General features: G+C 36.8%; 1 protein-coding gene across 5 annotated transcripts in view; it reads left to right on the plus strand.

Moving 5' to 3' along the window:
• APAF1 (apoptotic peptidase activating factor 1) overlaps positions 1 to 21306 on the plus strand; it is a 62927-nt gene extending 41621 nt beyond the window's left edge. For all 5 annotated transcript variants that reach the window (XM_070755890.1, XM_070755893.1, XM_070755891.1 and 2 more), the window contains 9 exons: positions 1353 to 1478; positions 2615 to 2734; positions 8607 to 8732; positions 10143 to 10268; positions 11356 to 11475; positions 13173 to 13298; positions 15054 to 15179; positions 19848 to 19994; positions 20497 to 21306. In XM_070755890.1, coding sequence (XP_070611991.1) covers positions 1353 to 1478; positions 2615 to 2734; positions 8607 to 8732; positions 10143 to 10268; positions 11356 to 11475; positions 13173 to 13298; positions 15054 to 15179; positions 19848 to 19994; positions 20497 to 20643 — 1164 coding nt within the window. In that variant the 3' untranslated portion in view covers positions 20644 to 21306. The remainder of the gene's footprint in view (positions 1 to 1352; positions 1479 to 2614; positions 2735 to 8606; positions 8733 to 10142; positions 10269 to 11355; positions 11476 to 13172; positions 13299 to 15053; positions 15180 to 19847; positions 19995 to 20496) is intronic.

Below are 21306 nucleotides of genomic sequence, written 5' to 3' on the forward strand. Positions count from 1 at the left end.
TACATCTCCACCCTGTGCCAGTTCAGTGAAGTAGTGGAGGTGATGTGCCAGTGCTTGGAGGCTGTGAGGGTCTGGATGGGTGTCCATAGACTCAGGCTCAATCCCAACAAGACGGAGTGGCTGTGAGCTTTGCCTCCCAAGGACAATACCATCTGTCCTTCTATCTTTCTGGGGGGAGACTTTTGATGCCCTCAGAGAAAAGTCCACAACTTGGGAATCCTCCTCGACCCTCAGCTGAGGTTAGAACAACATCTCTCAGCTATGGCGAGGGGGATGTTTGCACAGGTCCACATGGTGCACCAGTTGCAGGCCTATTTGAACAGGGAGTCTCTCCTCACAGTCACTCATGCCCTCATTATCTCATGGCTCAATTACTGCAGCGTGCTCTACATGGGGCTACCTTTAAAAAACGTTCTGAGACTGCAGTTAGACAATTTGGGTATACCAAGGAACTCCCATATATCACCATCACTGCATGAGTTGCATTAGCTACTGATTGGTCTCCGAACGCAATTTAAAGTGTTGGTTATTACCTATAAAATGCTAGATGGCTTAGGAAAAGATTAGTTATGGGACCATCTCCCGCCTCATGTATCCCAGCGGCCGGTCAGATCCCTCAGAGTTGGCTTTCTCCAGGTCCCGTCAGCCAAGCAATGTTGCCTGGCGGGCCTAGGGGAAGGGCTTTCTCTATGGCAGCTCTGGTCCTTTGGAATCAACTCCCCCTGGAGATTTGCACTGCTCCCACCCTTCTGGCCTTTTGTAAGGTTTTGCTGGAAGGCCTGGGGCCATTGAGCATTGGCATCTTGCTCCGGCCGATAGTATGATTGGGATTGGATGAGTTTGGATGAATGGGTTTAATGTTGGGAATTTTTAAATCTTGTGTTTGAGGGCGGGTGTATAATTTTATCTGTAATTTTGTATTGATTTTATGCTCTAAGCTGCCCTGAGTCCCCTAGAGAAGGGCGGCCTGGAAATTTATTTGATAGATAGATAATCTTCAATTTCATTTACTTTTAGACAAGGACTCATTTTAATTCTATACATCTGTATTGTGGAGTTTTTGTCATTTTGTAGATGCTGGTGACAGCCTAGCATTTTAAAATGAAGCAATTTGAATGTGAGCTATTTTTAATTATAAAGTTTGTTTTAAAATTTCAGCAAATTCTGGCTTATTGATGGATGAAAGTTCTGATTCTACAATAGCAATTATCAGGAAACAAAAGTAATTATGCTTTTTGTAAACCCCTCTCAGGGCATATTGATAGACTGGGAGACAATGATTTGTCACTACTTGATATGATTTACTAGAGTTATGTTCTTATATTAAGTTTTTTTAAAACAATTTCTATTAGATATGGAACATTGAATCCATTTCAAAAGTAGCCGAATGCCTGGGACATATGAGCTGGGTACATTCTGTGAATTTTTCTCTTGATGGGTCTTTTTTTGTCACGTCTTCTGATGACCAAACAATAAGGGTAAGTTTTTCCCTCAGTTCTTTGCTGGACATTTTCAACAGAGAACAAAATAATTGTCTAATGTTATATTTTCCAGCAGCATATATGCATTGATTTCATAATGGGTCAAATGAGGATTTGTAGCTATCAAAACATGTACAGATTTTTAGCATTTTTTGAATTAGTTGCATTGTATCCTTATTTTTTCCTCCCTTGTTTTTCAATTCAATGCTGTGGAAAAATACTTTACATATGAAACTGTGTCTGTATATTCATATAATTCATAGCTCTTAAATTCTCTTAAGCCTCCCAGTCTTATGGGGGAAATGGATGGCATAACAAGTTAATATATAAAGTTTCAATGATGTAAAAAACCTCTTAAGATTAGATTATTTTAAAAAAAACCTTTCATTTTAAAGTCAAGTTAAAAATAGGATAAATATATTTTTTCTAAACCAATAAATCAGTAGTAAGAATACTGCACAATCATAGCAAGTAGAAATGTGCAACATCTCTGCTAGAATGAAAATCTAATGACTACTTTTTGATGAAAAAGGTATGGAAGCTAATATTGAGGAGTCTCATTTTAATCGTTCTTTAAGACAAATAATGGAACCTGGAACAAAACCTGTTCCTTTGAATTGAATAAAAGAGCTAGACTTTCATTAATATGTGATTTCACAAAATATGCAGGTAATTTTTTATGGAGATTCTCTGTCATCCAGGTCATGTGTGTCCCAAAGATGCTTTCTTTCAAAGGCAAATAGACTTTCTTGTTTTGCTTGAAGACATTTCTCTTCTCATCCAAGAAGCCTGCTCAGTTCTGACTATGGGAGGGTGGTGTATGGGAGGATTTACATTTTTCCTGTTATATAACTTCTTCCATTTCCCACCATTCAGTCAGAACTGAAGAAACTTCCTGGATGAGAAGTGAAACATTTTCAAACAAAACAAGGACGTCCAAATGCTTTTTGAAAGAAAGCGTCTTTGGCACGCACAGATAAGTTATTCATTAAATAACTTTAGAAAAGGAACTAAAAGAAACTGATGTTTGTTTTTAATTGAGTAATTATAAATTTTACAGTTTAATTTATCTATGCTCAAACATTTACAGCTTGGATGACACAGCTTCTAATTATCATTTTCTCTCTCAACAGATATGGGATACAAATAAAGTATGCAAGTCCTCTGCTATTGTGTTAAATCGTGAAATAGATGTTTCATTTTTAGATAATAAAGTAAACATCCTCGCAATAGGTGGTTTGAAGCATTTGCAGGTAAATATTATACTTCATTTATATTGAAAATTGTTAGCAGGTTTGGCATGGCTTAAGTGTACTCATGAATGATTAGAACCATATCTTGGTTTCTAAAAACCCTGACAACTATTATATGGTTGCAGAGTTATATAGAATATGCTAAATCGTCTCTGATTTTTAGTAATCAACTGGATTTTGGCAGGCCAACTGGATTTTTCCAGGTCAGGAGGACATGCTTTCAGAATTACCAACCATCCAAGCCAGTGATGGTGAACCTTTTTTTCCTCGGGTGCCAAAAGAATGCATGCTATCATGCATGCGCAAGCGCCTAGAGCTATAATTCAATGCCTGGGGGAATAAAAACAGCTTTTCCCACCTCCTGGAGGCCCTCTGGAGGCTGGAAACGGCCTATTTCCCAATTTCACCCTCCCCAGGCTCCAAAGGCTTCCCTGGAGCCAGGGGAGGGTAAAAACTCCCTACCCTATCCTCCAGAGGCTCTCTGGAAGCCAAAAACTCCGTCCCAGAGTTCTTTGCGAGCCAAAAATCAGCTAGCTGGCACAAATATGCACGTTGGAGCTGAGCTAGGGCAACGGTTTGTGTGCCTGCAGATATGGCTCTGCCTGCCACTGTGGCACTCATGCCATCACTGATCTAAGCCATCATCTATAGTAGTGATGATGAACCTTTTTTTGCTCAGGTGCCAAAAGGGTGTGTGCACTATAGCAGGCATGTGTATGTACCTAGACCCATAATTCAATGCCCTCCCCCATGCATGGCACAGAAATCCCTCCCACTGCCCACCCACCTCCACTCCCGCGCATGTATGGAGGTCACACTGAAGCCTCTGGACTTCCTGTAGGCCTGTTGGGCCTGTTTTTTGCCATCCACAGGCTCCAAAGGCTTTCCTCCCACCCTCCAGAAGGCCAAAAGTCAGCTGGCCTGGAGCTGACATAGAGCAATGCCTCACGTGCCCTCAGATATAACTCCACATACATGCCATAGGTTCGCCATCACGGATATATAGCAACTCTAAATCAAACTTTTTTTAAAAATTAGTATAGACCAGCAAATAAAATAAGAACACTACAATTAGGATAAAAAAGAAGACCATAATTGTTCTAAATTATTTGAGAAGTATTAGAATTAGAAAAGATACTATGCCATATGAACTATAGAACAGTACTTAGCTGTGGTCAGAGAAGCAAAATCTGATATGAAATGATAACTGAAGATAAAACAAGTCATAACAACCTGACTGTTTAGTGATGTAGATAATAATTACCGGCGACTGTCTGTATAAAGTGGACAATTTAAAATAATGCTCAATTATTTCTCCACCACAAGGACACAGTCTCATTCAAAGGCGATGTTTTGATATTTTCATTCAGCTCCCACACTAAACATGTATGGAATCAACTTCCCTCCACCCGAGGTCCGTACTGCTCCCACCCTATTGGCTTTTCTTAAGGCCACAAAGACCTGGCTTTGCCGGCAGGCATGGGGTCCATTAATTGAACAACTATCATGGCCATATTGTATGAATGTCATCTATGCATGTTGACGGGTTAGATATTATGGTTTTTAATTAAGATTTTATACTTTAGTTTTTATATTTGACTTCTTTTTACTATTTTTGTAATTTCATCTTCTTGTAAACTGCTCTGAGCCCTTCGGGATTGGATGGCATAGAAGTCAAATTAATAATAAATAAATAAATAAATAAATAAATAAATAAATCAATCAATCATGTAGGAGAGCGATGTCCAACCTTTGTGGCTTGGTGAAAAGGGAAACCAGCTTCATGAATGGTAGGCCTGCGCACACAGCTCAACTTCCATGAGTGGCAGCCTGATTGTGTTCATGTGTTCACAAGTTGAGCTGCATGTGTGTGCATGCACATGGGCTGGTCCACTGCTCGTACAAGTCGAGCTGCATGTGCACCCCAGTCTGCTGCTCACATGGCTTGTTTCCAAATTGGCCATGGCCTGGTAGTGGGCCGCACTCCAGGGATTAGGGACCCATGGTAGAGGATGTTGCTTCTCAAAATCTGTTCTGGGGATCTCTCACAGGCCATTTCAGAGAGTTGTCTAAACCAGAGGTCCCCAACCTTTTTTGCACCAGGGACCGGCTTTAAGCTAGACCAGTTTTCCATGGCCCGGTGTGGTGTGGTTGGGGGGGGGGGGGGGGCTTTGGTCATATGGGGGTGGGGTTCATTTCCTTCATTCCCTCTTTCTCTCTATCCTTTCTATCTCTCACTCCTTCTTTCTCTCCCTCCCTTTCTCTCTCTTTCCTTTCTCTCATTCACTCTTTGTCTCCTGGGGCTTCCTGCGCCTGCCCTGCACCCCCCACCGCGGAGGGAAAGCATTTGGTATCGACACCGCCAACCCCCCCTCCATGAGCAGCAAAAGCCTAAGCGGCGGGGTGCGCCCTTTGCATTTCGGCATTGGCGCTCTCCCCTCCACGAGCAGCAAAAGCCTCAGCGATGGAGCCGAAAGGCAAACGACGCGATCCGTCGCTGAGGCTTTTGCTGCTCCTGGAGGGGAGAGCGCCAATGCCGAAATGCAAAGGGCGCACCCCGCCGTTTAGGCTTTTGCTGCTCCTGGAGGGGGGGAGGATTTAATCCTCCCCGCCCCTCCGGCAGCCAAACCCCGCTGAGGCTTTCGGCATCGGCGCCCACTCCTCCAGAAGCAACAAAAGCCTAAGCGGCGGGGCGCGCCGTTTGCCTTTTGGCATCGGCGCCCCCCCCCCCACGGGCAGCAAGAGGCTAGGCTGCTTGCCTTTTGGAAGCCCGTGGTCGCCCCCCCCCACGGACGCTTGGAGGCCTAGCGCCGGCTGCGCCACTAGGCCTGTTAACTTTCCACGGCCACCGGTCGTGGCCCCCAACCCCAGTGCCCCACCCCACGGACGGTTAGAGGAGAGGCCCGGCAGCGAGCTACACTGCCAGGCCCAGCCCCCCCCCCCCCCGGACGATTTTCTTACCTTACTCGCCGGCTGCTAAACAACGTTTGGCTGCCGGGGGGTGGGGAGGAGAAAATCTGGGATTTAAGGGGCAGGGAAGAAAGCGGGCCTGCAAATGGCCCCTTTGTTTCCTGCCTTTCCTTAAGGAACTGTTGCTGCCCTATGTTTGTAGAGCAGCAACACTTCTCATTTCAAATTCCAGCGCCAGTCAGCGGCGGCGCGGACCGGCTGAAAAACCCCAACGGCCCGGTCCTGGTCCGCGGACCGGCGGTTGGGGACCTCTGGTCTAAACCAACTAAATAAATATTTTAAAATATCTGATTTGTAATTTTTAATACATTTCTAGATGTAACCCACTTAAACTAAAACTCTTGGGGAAACTCTGTCTTTTTTAATAACATAAAGGAATTCCGAGATTAAAATACATGAGAATCACTGATATAGGAGATATATTCTTAAGAGAATTAATCTTACCCAAAGGGGTAAGTTTTAAACATAGTTTAAATCGAACAAAATTTAAGGTTTAAATCTATCAAAACCTATGATACATTAGAAGATGTTAGAACTCCACTATGCTTAATTTATATACCCCAGTTGCTAATTTCATATATAAAATTGATAACTGCTTATTGAATTAATGAAGGGATTTTAACTACTGACATCAGTTCTGATTTTGATCTGTTAATTGAATATCCTGCTGTTTTCCCAAAGCTAGAATGAAAGCATTGAGTATACACATAAATAATACAATACTATTTGCATATAATATTAGTTTATAACTTCTAAAGAAATATGAAATAACATGTAATCTTGACTAAAGGCATAAAGTAGGCATTTGAAGCAAATAGTAAAAAAAAATTGTCAAAGTCTTTTTTAACATCCAGTGATATCACTGCACCTTGATGCTCTCTATTCAGAATAGAATTTCAGTTTTCTTGTATGAATTAAGCAAAACCTGCCTGTCTATTTTTGACTACCTAAACAGCAAGAGACTTCCTAATTGTCTCTTGCTGTTTGCTAACAAAAAAAAATCTTGACACTTCATGTGATACATCCACAGGGTTATTAAATATAGCTTTGAGTAAAATTTGAGAAAATAAAATTATAGCCCTTCAGACAACCTTTATTATCTTTGTGTAAGTCATGTTTGACCCATCACGACCCCATGGACAACGTTCCTCCAGGCCTTCATGGCCTCTACCTTCCCCCCCAGAATCTATTTAAGCTCACGTCAACTGCTTCTGTGACTCCATCCAGCCAACTTATTCTCAGTTGTCCCTTTCTTCTTTTGCCCTCAAGCTTTCCCAGTATTTAGGCTCTTCTTCAGTGAATCCTTTCTAATGAGGTGGCCAAAGTATTTGGGTTTCATCTTCAGGATATTCTAAAGAGCAGACAGGGTTGATCTGACCAGTTTGATCACCTTGTAGTCCAAGCGACTCGCAGGAGTCTTCTCCAGCATCGTTCAAAGACCTCAATTCTTTGGGGCTTACCCTTTCTTATGGTCCAACTTTCACAGCCATACATTGCAACTGGGAAAACCAAAGCCTTGACTATGCACACTTTTGTTGACAGGGTGTTGTCTCTGCTTTTTAGTATGCTGTCTATCTTTGCCATAGCTTTCCTGCCCAGGAGCAAGCGTCTTTTAATTTCTTAGCTGTAGTCACCATCTGCGGTGTTCTTGGAGCCCAGGAAAATAAAATCTGTCACCATTTCCATTTCTTCCCCTTCTATTTGCCAGGAATTTAGAGGGCCAGATGCCATGATCTTAATTTTCTTAATGTTGAGTTTCAAACCAACATTTTAACTCTCCTTCACCCACATCACGAGGTTCTTTAGTTCCTTTTCCTTTCTGCCATTAGAGTGGTATCTGTATATCTGAGGTTGTTGATATTTCTCCCAGCATCTATCTCTACATAGAGATAGTATTTATTAGTAAGTCTGGTGAAACTTTATACAATAAATAAATAAACAGACCCTTAACTTTTATTGTAAAAAGATATAGTATTGCTTGCTGACTTGCTTTCTAAATTTTATACTATCATTCTGATGCACTTCCAATATCAAATGGGTGATCATTTCCAATTTTAGTATTATATCAGTATTCTGAAGGAAGTTTTGTTTTTCTGCCTGTCGTGGTGATCCAAAGAAAGAGGTGCTGGTATCAGTGTAATAGCTGTCTCAGCCACTTTTGGTGATATTATCAATTCATATCATATATGAAATGTATGTGTCCCATAGCTCCCTCTACTGGTGGATTGTAACACATCTTATTCTAAGAATTCTATAGATATTAGACTATGCAGCACTTTTCCATCACAAGAGATAAACGATCTCTTTTCTTTAAATAAAAATAACTTTTTGGGGTTCATTGGCTCTTATTGAGGTTAGAAAATTGGGGAACTGGTTAAACCTTTACAAATTTGTGCTTTTATAAAATTATTTATAAATAAGGGTAATGTAAAACAGTTTCCTGTTCATTTTTTTCAGTTTAAATATTATATTGCTATAGAAACAGAAAGCAAGAAACAGAAAAGGGCGTGGTTCTGCTATGGTGGTGTTCGTTTTAATAAAGCACTGAATACTTAAAGAATTTATTTAAAAGATCATTACAAGCTCTTTTTGACATGAAAAATCTATTTTACATTTAAATAAGTATGTGTTTGGTAATGTGCTTATATATAGTTGTCAGAAAAATTAGACTTACAAAATAGGTTTAGGCATTATTACCGAAGCAATAATGAAGGTACACATTTACCACTTACATTAATATATGTAATCTACCTATATATGTCTTTATATATTGTTGTTAACAATAGTGTTCCTGTTACTTATTTTCCACTCTGGGGAAAAAGTAGTTTAAAACATCCTGAGCAAAGAAGCAGACAAATATTAAATGGTGCTCAGTAATTTCCAGTTATTTGTTGCATTACAGCTAATTAACGGATCTACTGGCAATGCTGTCTATTTGACTGAAGAACAGAAGTCTTTCATTTGCTGCTGCTGTTTGAGTGAAGACCTACAGTTTGCTGCATATGGAGATGAAAATGGAATTGTAAAGGTGAAGTACCAGAATTTAATTTTTGAATCAGTGACTTTTGATTTCATTCACCAATTATTGGAAGCATTGTACAAGTCAATGTCAGTAAGAATTTGAAAAGATTCTGTTTTAATAATTTTAGGATAATTGAATATATTTTTCCTAATACTGACTACAAATTTGTAATAATGAGAATATATTTCTCAAGCCAATGTTAGAATAACACCCAAGTTTCTGATGTTAATTTCACATTTAACTGTTGAGGATTGGGGGGGGGGGTGTTATAGAAAAAATGGTTTACCCATCAACGTTTTTCTTCTTAGCATTTGTCCAAAGGTGCAGGATTTCTTTTTTTCAGTTTTGGATTGAGTGTCAATCCATTTGTTGTGACTGGAATTGACCAAGTAGCTTGTTGCCCGAGCCTGACATTGTGGGCTGAAAGAATGTGACTGGCTAAAAGTCATCTACTCAGCTTTTATGCCGAAAGCAGAACTAAAGCTTATAGTCTCCTGATTTTTAGCCTGGTGACTTAACCTTTAGACCAGACTGGATCTCAGTTACACATCCAATATCAGAGCAAAATAATTAGGTGTTTCAGTTTACGAGGACATATTTTTTATATAAAATTACCCAGTGAAATTTTTATATTTTATGATAATAATATATATGATGTATCTATCTAAACCAAAGACTCATCCACAGACTCTGCATAGTCCACAAATGGATAAAGCAATGAATATAAAAACAACAAACATAAAAGGATAAAAGACAGATATAGAAACTGGTAAAGACAGGAGAACAATGCCTACTTCAACAATGGCGCCATATAAGTGCGTCTCTAGTTCCCTAGAATCTTAGACCTGATAACAACCAAGACATAAGCAAAATATAAAAAGGAGCTATTCTAATTTCAAGGGAAAGAATGTTCTGTAGGGCGGATACCATAACAAAGAAGGCACGATTCACTATTTATTCTTGCTTTTTATTCTTTTACCTTTCCTTTGATTTTTTAAAATATAATCTCGGGATATTGTACATTTCTAATTTGTGTTTTGAAGTTTAGAGTCTTTCTCTCCCCTCCCCCCTCTTTCTATTTGTGTATGTGTCTGTGTGTTTTCAGTTCAGTTCACTTTAGTTATTTTTGCTGGCAACTCTTCAGATCTGAAATAAATCTAGAATTTATTTAATGTTAAGTTGTTTCTTTCAATGCAGCTATTAAAATTGCATATGGTTTGTGAAAAAGTTGTAATCCAAGGCCTGATCTCTTAGTTCCAATGACAGCATAGTTCTATGAAGGTTGTCACAAAATATATACATTTTTCAGGATTTTTTTGTATCAATAAGATCTATTTATAAAAAGATTTTTTAAAAAATCATACATACAGTATTGTATTCTTCACAACATACTAATGTCTGATCCCATTTCAACAGGTTTTAAATGTATCAGATAGGAGTGTTTTAAAATCCAGAATGGGACATAGGAAAGCTGTACAGCATTGCCAATTTACTTCTGATGGAAAAACTCTTATTTCAAGCTCTGATGATTCAACTATACAGGTACAGGAATGCTGCAAGTTTTATTTAGAAACTGATCTATTGCTCAGAATTTGGCAGGCAATCCTTCAGATATTTTTTCTGATATTGTTTGAGTTTGTTGTAAATATATATATTTATTCAATTTAGCTAATTTATCCATTCTACATTTTTAATTTAATGTCATTTCGGAAGGATTGGTATTTTAAAAAACAAAAAGCTGTTGAACAGGAAAATAGGAAAAATTGTAGTTTACAAGCTGTAACTGTTTCTGAACTTTCGTAGTTTTATTGGATTGTTATCTTAAGGGAGATTTATACAAATTTAAATCCTGTTTTATTACTGGGATATGCATATACTTTGTGTATTGTTATATTGCCAGTTATATGGAGATTAAAAAGGGTAAAGAACTTGCAATATAATCAAATAATTTTAGGAATCTACAGGCAGAACATGCATGCAATAGTGCTCTCCAGTTCATATTTCTGAAAACTAATACTCAGAGAAAACTGATTTTGGAGATAGCCATTAAATTATCCATGTTATCCTAGCGATGTCCTTTTTAAAATTTTGAGCATTCTATTAATAATTTACTCATAATAAAATAAACATTGCATTTAAGATTTTGCAGTATTTTATAAGGCACATTTGTACATTGTGAAGTATGTCAGAAATGAATACATAGCTTACAGATGATAAATATTTCTCAAGAGACTAGAATTATTCCCATGATGCCACCCAAGTTGTATTTTGTTTTTATTTATTTATTTGTATCCTGCCTTTATTATTTTTACAAATAACTCAAGGCAGGAAACATATCCAGTAGAGCTTCTTCCTATTATGTTCCCCACAACAACAAACTCTGTAAGATGAGTTGGACTGAGAGAGAGTGACCAGCCCATCCACCTGGCTTTCAGGGCTAAGGCATGATTGGAACTCATAGTCCAGCCTGGTGTCTTACCCATTAGACCAATGTATGTAGATTAACTAATTTTCACAAGTGTCTGAGGATATTTTGCAAGTTAAAATATCTTTTACATTCAACACAATTAATGCCATTCTTTAAAACACATACATATCTTTATTTACATGCATGTTTAAACATTTTTAGGTATGGAATTGGAAATCAGACAATTACATTATTCTGAAAGGACATAAAGAACCTGTCAAGAACTTTCATCTTTTGAAGCAATCAAGACTTCTTTCGTGGTCATTTGATGGAACAGTTAAAGTAAATAAAAGCATTTTACTCATTATTTTAGATTAGTGCTGTAAATTAAATGTGTATAACATTCGGTTTACAAATTATAAAAGGCGTCAGATTTTGCTTGATGAATGTCCACAAGCAGCCATTTTATCGGGCTGAAATATAGGGATAAATAGGGAAGAAAGCTATTTTGTTTTTTGATAGGCCCTATTCTTTTAGTTTTTAATAGTTCACAAATACACAGACATATTGTAGCACTTATAGACAGTATGATACTCTCAAAACATTTTCATCCTTTTGCATTCTAGTAAGACTCAGAGAATTGAGCTAAAACATGTAAAGGACACTAACTTTACAATTCTACTGATAAAGTGATGAAGAAACAGAAAATTAAGAATATCTGAATTTTCTGCTGGTGTTTTTCCACTTCCAATCATGTCATTGTTTTGTTTTTGTAACTTTTTAAATTGCAAGAGTTGGAGTAAAGTGATCATGTTCTCATTGATCAGTAAACCAATCTGAAACCTTTTTATTAAACTATTGGCTTAATGCTATTTAAATAGAAAGTAAGTAAAATTAAATTAGATACATCCAAATACTATGTTTTAAAAAGGTTATTTTACAGCTTAAAATAGTTTTACAGTTTGAAAAATCCATCTGCTACTATTTCTAAATGTAATTTTCCATTAGCATATTTACTCTGTAGGAAAACAATTTTGTTTGCCCTAGCAATCCTCACTGTAGGGATTGTCTTAATATGAACAATAAACAGGGGATAGAAATTCATATGGCTCCAGAGGTTGTTATTGAAAAACATGATGCCTTTGTTTCAATCACTGCTTTGCCATTCCTATTGAACATAAGAATGAATATGTCACTTTTTTCTATGAGACTAATTCATGTGTATATGAGAAAATGGTCAGTACAGGTAGTCCTGGACTTATGACCACAATTGAGCCAAAAGTTTATGTTGCTAAGTGAATTTTGCCCTATTTTACAATCTTCTATTCTACAGTCTTCGGAGAGGGGCAGCATACAAATCTAATAAATTATTATTAATTTATTATTATTATTTTGCTACAGTTGTTAAGTGAATCGCTGTAGTCATTGAGTAAGTAACTTGATTGTTAAGTAAAGATGGCTTCCCCATTGACTTTGCTTGTCAAAAGTTCATAAAGGTCTTGGGACATTGCAGCCATCATAAATATGAATCACTTGCCAATCAGTTGAATTTCAATCACATGATCATGGGATGCTGTAATAGTTGTGTATTGTAACTTCAAATGGTCATTAAATCAACTGTTGTAAGTTGAGGACTACTTATACGTGCATTTGTGAATCCATTAATTTTATAAATGGGATACCCGATTTATAGGTAATTGTTAATCACTACACCTACAGACCATGATCCTGCCTTTTTGATTTCTGACACTTAAAATATGTTTTTTTATAAATTTGGATGTACAGTATATGTGTGCATGAATACACATACAGACATATACTCCCATAATTTATTTGGGAAAGTTGAGATCTTCAGGATTTGTTTTATCCAGAGCTGAACATTTCATTTGATTCTTTCATGAAGACAAACGCTTCCATTTTGGGAAAGGAATCAACTTAAATTCAGGGCCCTCTTCCTTTTATGTAAGAGTCTGTCTATGTTGCATACCAACCACGTACTATTAGCATTCATCACTGTTGTATTTCACCATATTTCTCAGATCTGGAATATACTTACTGGAGAACTAGAAAAAGATCTTACTTGCCATGAAGATGCTGTTCTTTCTTGTACTGTTTCACCTGATGCCACTATATTTTCCACTACCTCTGCTGACAAAACTGCCAAGGTCAGTAGTGAGTATTAAAAGAAAAGATTGTTTAATACAGATATATAATTAAATCACTACTAATTCATTTAAGAGTTGTAAATTGTTTCAGTTGTGTCTGAACCTCAGGCATGTAAGGAGGAATTAAGGTTTTGGGGTTTTTTGCTAGAAGCTGATGTAACTTCAGTATTCTATATTTATACCCTTTCCTTTTTACATGATATTTCATTCATGAGAATATAACATGAAATAGTATCAATATCTCTTCCAAATTGTAAAATATTTTTCTGCCAAACTCTTCTGGAGTTATAAGTTTTATTTTTTTTTAAGTAAGATGATATATCCAATGTCTGAAATCTATGCAGTGTCATTTGAACATCCAATTTAGCATCTTTTTCCATATCATACTTGTAGCCTGAAATTTGTAAATCAGCTTTCTTCTTGTCTGGTAAAATCTGTTCCTCTTCCATATTTAAAAGCATGATGTAGATACTCTTAAAATTAACTTTTGGTTCCATTGTTCACAAATACCCCTCAATATGTCCAATGTTAAAGTATTTTGCTCCATTCTGTATCATTCAGTCAAATGTAAGTGTTCTTTAATTGTAACTTTTAGTTCCTCCAGGTTCGCTCTAGTGTCCAAAGTTCCATCCTATCATTTTTTTTAATAAAAAGGAAGAATTGTTATAATTAATTTTAAAATCTTATTTCAAATCCTTCTGGATTCCTGGTCCATTTATAAATTTTCAAAATCAATATTCTAATCATTCTTTTTCTGTTTATTCCCCAAAATAAGAATTATTAAAAGTCCTTAAACCTGTATTTAAAACTTTTTTGAAATATCAAAGGAGATTCACCCAATGCAATAAAACTTGTCATTCCAAAAAGCAATTAATAAGCAATTTACAAACTGGATTAGAAAAGAAAGTGTGCAAACCCTGTGTCCAACTGCAATTTGGGCAAACAAGATGTTCCCTCATCATCCAGAGTTCTAAGCCATCGGGGACTGCTGTCTTGTGGTCTTCTCATGAGGAGTAGCTGCCTGGAACACTTGAGAACAATCCCTACCTCTCTTTGTCCAGAGAGGAATCCCAAAGAGCCAGTCCACTTGCTGGCACTTCATTCCACCTCAGTCATCAGCTCTGCTTTCAGTTGAGAACAGAATCAATTTCAGTTCACCATTTCTTCCCTTGAAGTGATAAGTAGTTTTTTATTACTGTATATTGATTTCAGTGAAAGATCTGCCCATTGGCTTTTCTTTTGGTACTTAAATGTACCTACTGCCCAATACTACAAATTATCATTGATCATTGTAAATGTCTGCTTAGACAAGATGCAGTTGTTCTTGTTATTCTTCTGTATCAAAATACCATTCCTGTTCAGATACTGCATCAGATTGTTAAAGAAGAATTTGAGGTCTGTCTACACATTTTATGTTCATAGCCCCTATATGAGAAAATATGTTTGAAGTAAATTTAAACCTGCACAGACTGTTTTTAAGAAATGTGCTTGCTGCTGCTCATTCGTGCATGCCATCAAATATGTATTTGGCAAAATTAGGCCTTGGAGAACTACTTCCAGCTCTTGCAAATATTCTTTTCAGTTTATTCTATTCGGATCACATTTCTACACTTACATTGTATCCTAAATTATCTATGAAGTTCAAATACCAGTTTTGTTATCTGAGTGAATGAGTTGTAAGTATTATTTGTATGTTCATTTCATATGGAAATTAAACATTTTGCTATATAAGGTTTTAATATTTTAAATCTTCAGATATGGAGCTTCGAAAGTTCATCAGCTCTTCATACTTTGAGTGGCCACAAAGGTTGTGTGAGATGCTGTACATTCTCTCTTAATAAGGAATTATTGGCCACTGGAGATGACCATGGAGAAATAAGGGTATTTTATTTTTTTAATTTATTTAATATTTGGCATAATATAATTGCTATGGACTGATAGGGTTTTTTTATATTGATGATTTTTGAATGATTTTGCTATCACCTTAAATCAACAATAGTAAAAAGGGATTTCAAGGACTTTTTCTATTAACAAAAAAAGTGTTAGGAATACAGAATGCATTTACCTCTGTAGAACTAAGATAGATAAGAAAGTGGGTGGAAACTAGAAACAGGCCTTCTCAGTAGCAGCCCCCTCCACATCCTTGAAATAATCTTTCTACAGTGAAAAAAACTTGCAGAATTCTCCCCTTTCTTCATTCAATAAGACAGAATTCATATCATTAAAGTAACTACAGGCCAGCTCTGCCTTCAGTAGCAACTGTAGTTCTCAGGTAGACTTCAGGACCAGAAGTAGTTAAGCCAGTGATGGCAAACCTTTTTTTGGTTCGCATGCCAAAAGGGTGTGCGTGGGTGTGCCTGTACTCACACCCCTCCCCCCGCACACATGTGCACACACACACCTGCGATAGCCCCCACGCATATGCACAGGCCTTTCTGATGCCTGACAAGCAGTGGTGGGTTCTTCCGGTGTGGTCCAAAGAGCTGCACTGGTATGAACCCACTGATTTTCGGGTTTTTTAAAATGGCGTCTCCATGTGGAAGAAGCCCTCCCGCTGGGCCCTGTCTTAATGCTGACTTTAATGCACAGCTGAGGGCTTCTTCCACAAAAAGATGCCAGGAAAAAATTATGGGAAACCAGTGGGTTCATACCGGTGCAGCTCTCTGGAGCACACCAGTTGCTGTTAGGTGAAAAATATGCCCAAATGGGCAAACTGGAAGTGCATTTTCCTGAACTTCTGGTTTGTCCATTTGGGTGGGGGGGTTGCCTCTGGGGCTTCAGGAAAACATCTCTGAAGTGTCTGGAGGAGGAAACTCCCTTTTCAAAGGCTGAAAATTAGCTGGCCAGTGTGCACGCTGGATCTGACACAGGACAAAGTCTCACATGCCCTCTCATATGGCTCCGCGTGCCACCTGTGGCATGTGTGCAATACGTTCGCCATCATGGAGTTAAGCTATATTGTAATAATGTAGTCTCAAAGTAGTGACAGCATGAGTCACTGTCAGTAGGCTTTATATTGCAGCTAAGAGATAAACCAAAGCTAGCCCCGACCCTCTGAACAGTAAATGTGACGGGATATGTGACCCTCCTTGCCTTTCGCAAGCTCCTTAAAACCCACCTCTATCGTCAGACATGGGGGAATTGAGATATTCCTTTCCCCCCAGGCCTATACAAGTTATGCATCGTATGTTTGTGTGTATGTTTGGTTTTTAATAAGGGTTTCTTAGTTATTTTAATATTAGATTTGTCATATGCTGTTTTTTTTATTGTTGATAGCCACCCCGAGTCTACGGAGAGGGGCGGCATACAAGTCTAATAAATAAATAAATAGCTAAAAAATTCCCAATTGCTGCTTCTGTAGAACATACAACTCTAGAAGTATGTACTACTACAGTACCAGAAGTACACAGTGATTTTTTTTCTCTTTATATTCCTTTCACACATCTTTTATCATCAACAGATATAGGAAAAGTTCAGTTTTGTTTTGATCTGTGCAAAAAAGTATTTTTCTTCTGTGAACATGTCATCAGAAACAAGAACCTGATTTATTACCAGATTAGTCAAACATGCAGGAGTTAACTGTGCAAGCTAAAACCTTTTCTAAACTCAGAATGTCTACTTTAACACATGTGGATGTGTCTAGCTCTAAATTCCTTTTCTATTCTTAGAGATAAGCAAGAGTATTAATTATATTTGACTAGCTGTCTCTAAGATTAGCAGAACAATTTTATCCTGGCTTGTTGCCATTACGTCCACTGCAAAATCAGTCATTAAGAATATTCCATTGTCTGCCTCTCAATTTCAGTAACCATCTCTGGTATGTTTCCATTTTGTTTCTGTAAAAAAAAATTTCTTTCTCAAACTTCAACAATTCTCATTCCAAGATGAACTAATTTTCATCATCTTGCCAACTCATCAGCTTCTCTTCACTTCTTCCATCTGAGAAAGGTTTTGTCCAAGTCTAACTGCTTATTAACATTTTTTTCTAGATCAGTTTTATAGTCTGCACTTTTCAAAGTATATACATTTGGGAGATAATGTGACACGAGCAACAGACCCTTTTTACTTTATTTGTTCTATCACAAGACCAAGATGCTGGCAAGACCAGGTTGATCCCATTCACAGCAGGTGTAAGGGATGATGGGAAGCCTAACAGTTTCTGAACAAATAGTATCCCCATCTTGCTGGGATTCAGTCTCGACTTGTTTTTTGCCATCTATGTACACTGAGAGCATATGCACCAAAGACAAATTCCTTGTGTGTCCACACTTGGACAGTAAAGTATACAGAATTCTATTCTCTTACTGTCTGGATACTGAGCTACATCATCCACTGTTTTCCCTTGCCTAGTCAGGATGAAATGTATTATACAGTAACATCAGCATACTGATCATTTCTCATCCTGAACTGACAAATGATCACTGCCATTGTTTTTATATAGACATTAAATAACATAAGAATGGGCATGAAGTCCAATGTACCCCCCACTACAGGATGACAGGATCTAACTAGTCCCATGGTTACCATTTGGAACCACAGACTCAGGAATGGAAAAAAGTGCAGCAAAACAATACTTCCAATTTATAATCTCACAGGTTTTTACAATAATATCAGAAGTCACATGAAACTTAATAGGACAAGGAAAAGTATCTACAGGAATAACTGATGCAGATTTTTCCAATTTCATGTAGGTTTTTTTCCCCTAATTGTAATTGCACCTTTTTTTCTAATACATTCTCAAAAAGGTAAGTTTGAATGAATGAATGAAAGTTGTCCATCACTGTTAGAACAAGTGATCTATCTTCAAGCAGGGATGAAAACTTTGCCTCCTTCAAACCAGCAAATATAATCTCTTCCCTCAAGGGGACATGAATCATTTATTGAATCCAACTTTTCACACAACAGAAAAAAAATGAAGTTGTGATGCAGGTTGATGACTAGGGTAAAATATGGAAAGAGGGATGCTACAATATAACAGAGAGAGAGAAAGAGAACAAAATAAATGCATTTATAACTGCTGTAAAGAAGGTCAGACACTGCCTCATATCTTTTTTCTTTTTGTCCTTTTTTTTTACTATCTTACTACTTACACTTTTCTTAATTTTGTATTGTTTTTATTCTGTGAAATATAAACATTTAATTTTAAAAAGTCTTTCAGGAACATGTTTTCTGTAACAAGAAAAAGATTTTAGTATTTATTAACATGAACTATCTGTAGTCATATATACAAATAGTTCTTGACCTCTGGCAATGCAAAACAAATGATAGTTAATACTGGTCCTCGTATTTCTGGCTGTCCCAGCACCCCAGGGTCACATGGTCACAGTATGGGCACTTGGCAGCTGGTTCCTATTTACAATTTTTTGCAGCGCCCCATGACCATGTGATCACAATTTTGCAGTCTTCATTGTTGACTTCCCCAGAAAGTCATTGGGGAAGTGATAGGGAAGGTTATTATTATTATTTATTAAATTTGTATGCCACCCCTCTCCGTAGGTTGCAAGTTGCTGATTTACCTAAGTCTCTTACCTATATACATCCTTCCCCAATTCTCTGGGGCTTGTGTCTCACCATCCACTGATCCTCCCTGACCGGTGCTGCACCCCCGATTGCCTTTCTGCAAGTCCTCTCCCTTCTTCCCCCATACAGCAGCAGCCACTTACTTCCCTGCCAACCTGAGACTTGCAACTTTTTGCCTGCTTCCTTATTGACTTGATTGTAGGAAACTGGCAAGAAGTTGCCTCACTGAATAACTGGGATTTGATTCATCATGCAACTTGGACTTTTGGATTGCTATCACTAACCAGTGCAGTCAAAACCTATCTACCTACAATGTTCTGTTTAGCATCCACATCACTTAGCGAATAGAAATCGCAGTCCCAATTGCTATCGTAAGCACGAACTAACTGTACATTGGAAGAAAAAGCCAACATTTCCAAATTCCCTGTAGCTGTCTTATGCCACATAATTTTAAATGTATTTTTATATTCCAGTTAAAACAATAGGCAATATCCACTTCAGTGCTAGTTATCACTACTGGTTTTAGATTTCTTTTAAATTCCGCCTTTGTTATTAAATAATTAAATAGTGAACATACTTAATATTTCCCCTCTTCCTATTTTTCAAACAATAACTGCAGTGAGATGATCTGACAGAGTGACCGGCTGAAAGTAACCCCAATGGCTTCCATGCATAAGGCAGGACTAGAACTCAGTTGTCTGGTTTTTAGACTGACAGCTTAATTATTCGACCAAACTGGCCTTTTGCTTTCAAAGTTGTTTGCATTTTAAGATCAAAGGAAGACCATTGATTCTTATTAATTTCAAATGAAGAATGGTCTATTTAGCTTGATAAAATAATATTTAGGAAGTTATGGAGGTTTCACAAGTTTACTAATCTACAAAATATTGTGCCTTATAATTTCCAGAAACATTTGTAGCAGGATTTATTTTTTGTTCTACTTCAACACCATTATTTAGTTGCATTCTCTTAAGATAGCTTACAAAAATTTATAACTGTATTTAATATTTAACTGCATTTGTATTACAGGTTTGGAGTATATCAACAGGTAAACTACTTCACTTGTATTTTTTTGCCACAACAAATGAAGGAGGATCAGCCTATGGAGGCTGGGTGACAGGCCTTCAGTTTTCTCCTGATAGTAAAGTGCTTGTTTCTTCTGGAGGATACATCAAGGTAAGCTCAATAAAATTTTGTTAAAAGTGCAATTTTTAGAATTATTATATAAGCTAAGAGTACACAACTTTGAGGGTCATTAAAAACCATCTCTTTGATGTATATGATTGAGTTAGGGAAAATAAATTTATATCTTGTGTATGCATCTTTAATTTAGAAGTTTATGCAGTAACTCTACAGTTTGCTTATTCTATTCTCATAGAAGATTACCCTTTGATGTAAACTTGTGTACCTTACCCAAGGTTCTGTTACAAGAGCTGTGTAATTCTAACATTGGAAGTAAATTTCAAGAAAGTAATCATGATTTAGGGCAGATTTTGAAATCTACATTTGTATAGGTAATATGAATTATTGTGTTTTGGAATTTGAGTCTTATGATCACTGTCCTTTTTGCAAATGTGTAGCACAGCAAGAAGAATATGCCACAGTTTGGCTGTGGTATATTTATAGGTTATTGTCAGATTTTAATTTTTATTAATTATAAATATATTTTCTCTTTTAGTGGTGGAATGTGGATACTAGTCAATCCTTACAAACTTTCTACACAAATGGAACAAATCTGAAATCACTGCATGTGTCCCCTGATTTCAAAACATGTGTGACATTGGATAATGTAGGCATTCTTTATGTGCTACGGATTATGGAATAAATCACTTTTATATTTATAGTATTTTGAGCCAGAAGTGAATCATTTCCTTATTGTTTTCTAACTTTCATGAAACTGTGATATTTTTTACTATACATGATACATTTGTAATTTCTTCCAAATTTAAAAAATGTGGATGATCAGAATGAAAATTTAATATCTTTTGCTCTTGAAAGTTGCACTGAATATAATTACACTATACTTTGATCACCAAAAAGAGCAATATGTGATAATGCAGTCATTGATTTAATAGGAAATGTTTATAGATCATAAGCACATTTGCCACTCCAAGATTTTGTTTTAGTTTTTTTTTTAATTGTAATTTTGTCTTGATGCCTTTGGGTTGACAGGTGCTGTATTGATATACAATGTGAATATTTGAAAATTATTCATGGCATAAAGTGCCACTTTAAAAAATAATAATATAAGAGCACTTCAGTCTTGTCCTTTGCTTAAAAACACAATGCAATTTTCTAAATATAAATTTTCTCCTAAAGTTTGAATGTTGGCTTAACATATTGCATTTTGAATCAGACTAAAATGTCACTGATAGCTAATTGTATTAAAACTACAAAAAAATGTTTTGAGAATATTTCACTTTTAAACAATGTATAATTATTTTGTATTTCTCGTTTCTTTTTAAAAAATAAAGTATTGTATATTTGA

The sequence above is a fragment of the Erythrolamprus reginae genome, chromosome 6, assembly GCF_031021105.1.
Source record: "Erythrolamprus reginae isolate rEryReg1 chromosome 6, rEryReg1.hap1, whole genome shotgun sequence".
NCBI lineage: Eukaryota > Metazoa > Chordata > Lepidosauria > Squamata > Dipsadidae > Erythrolamprus > Erythrolamprus reginae.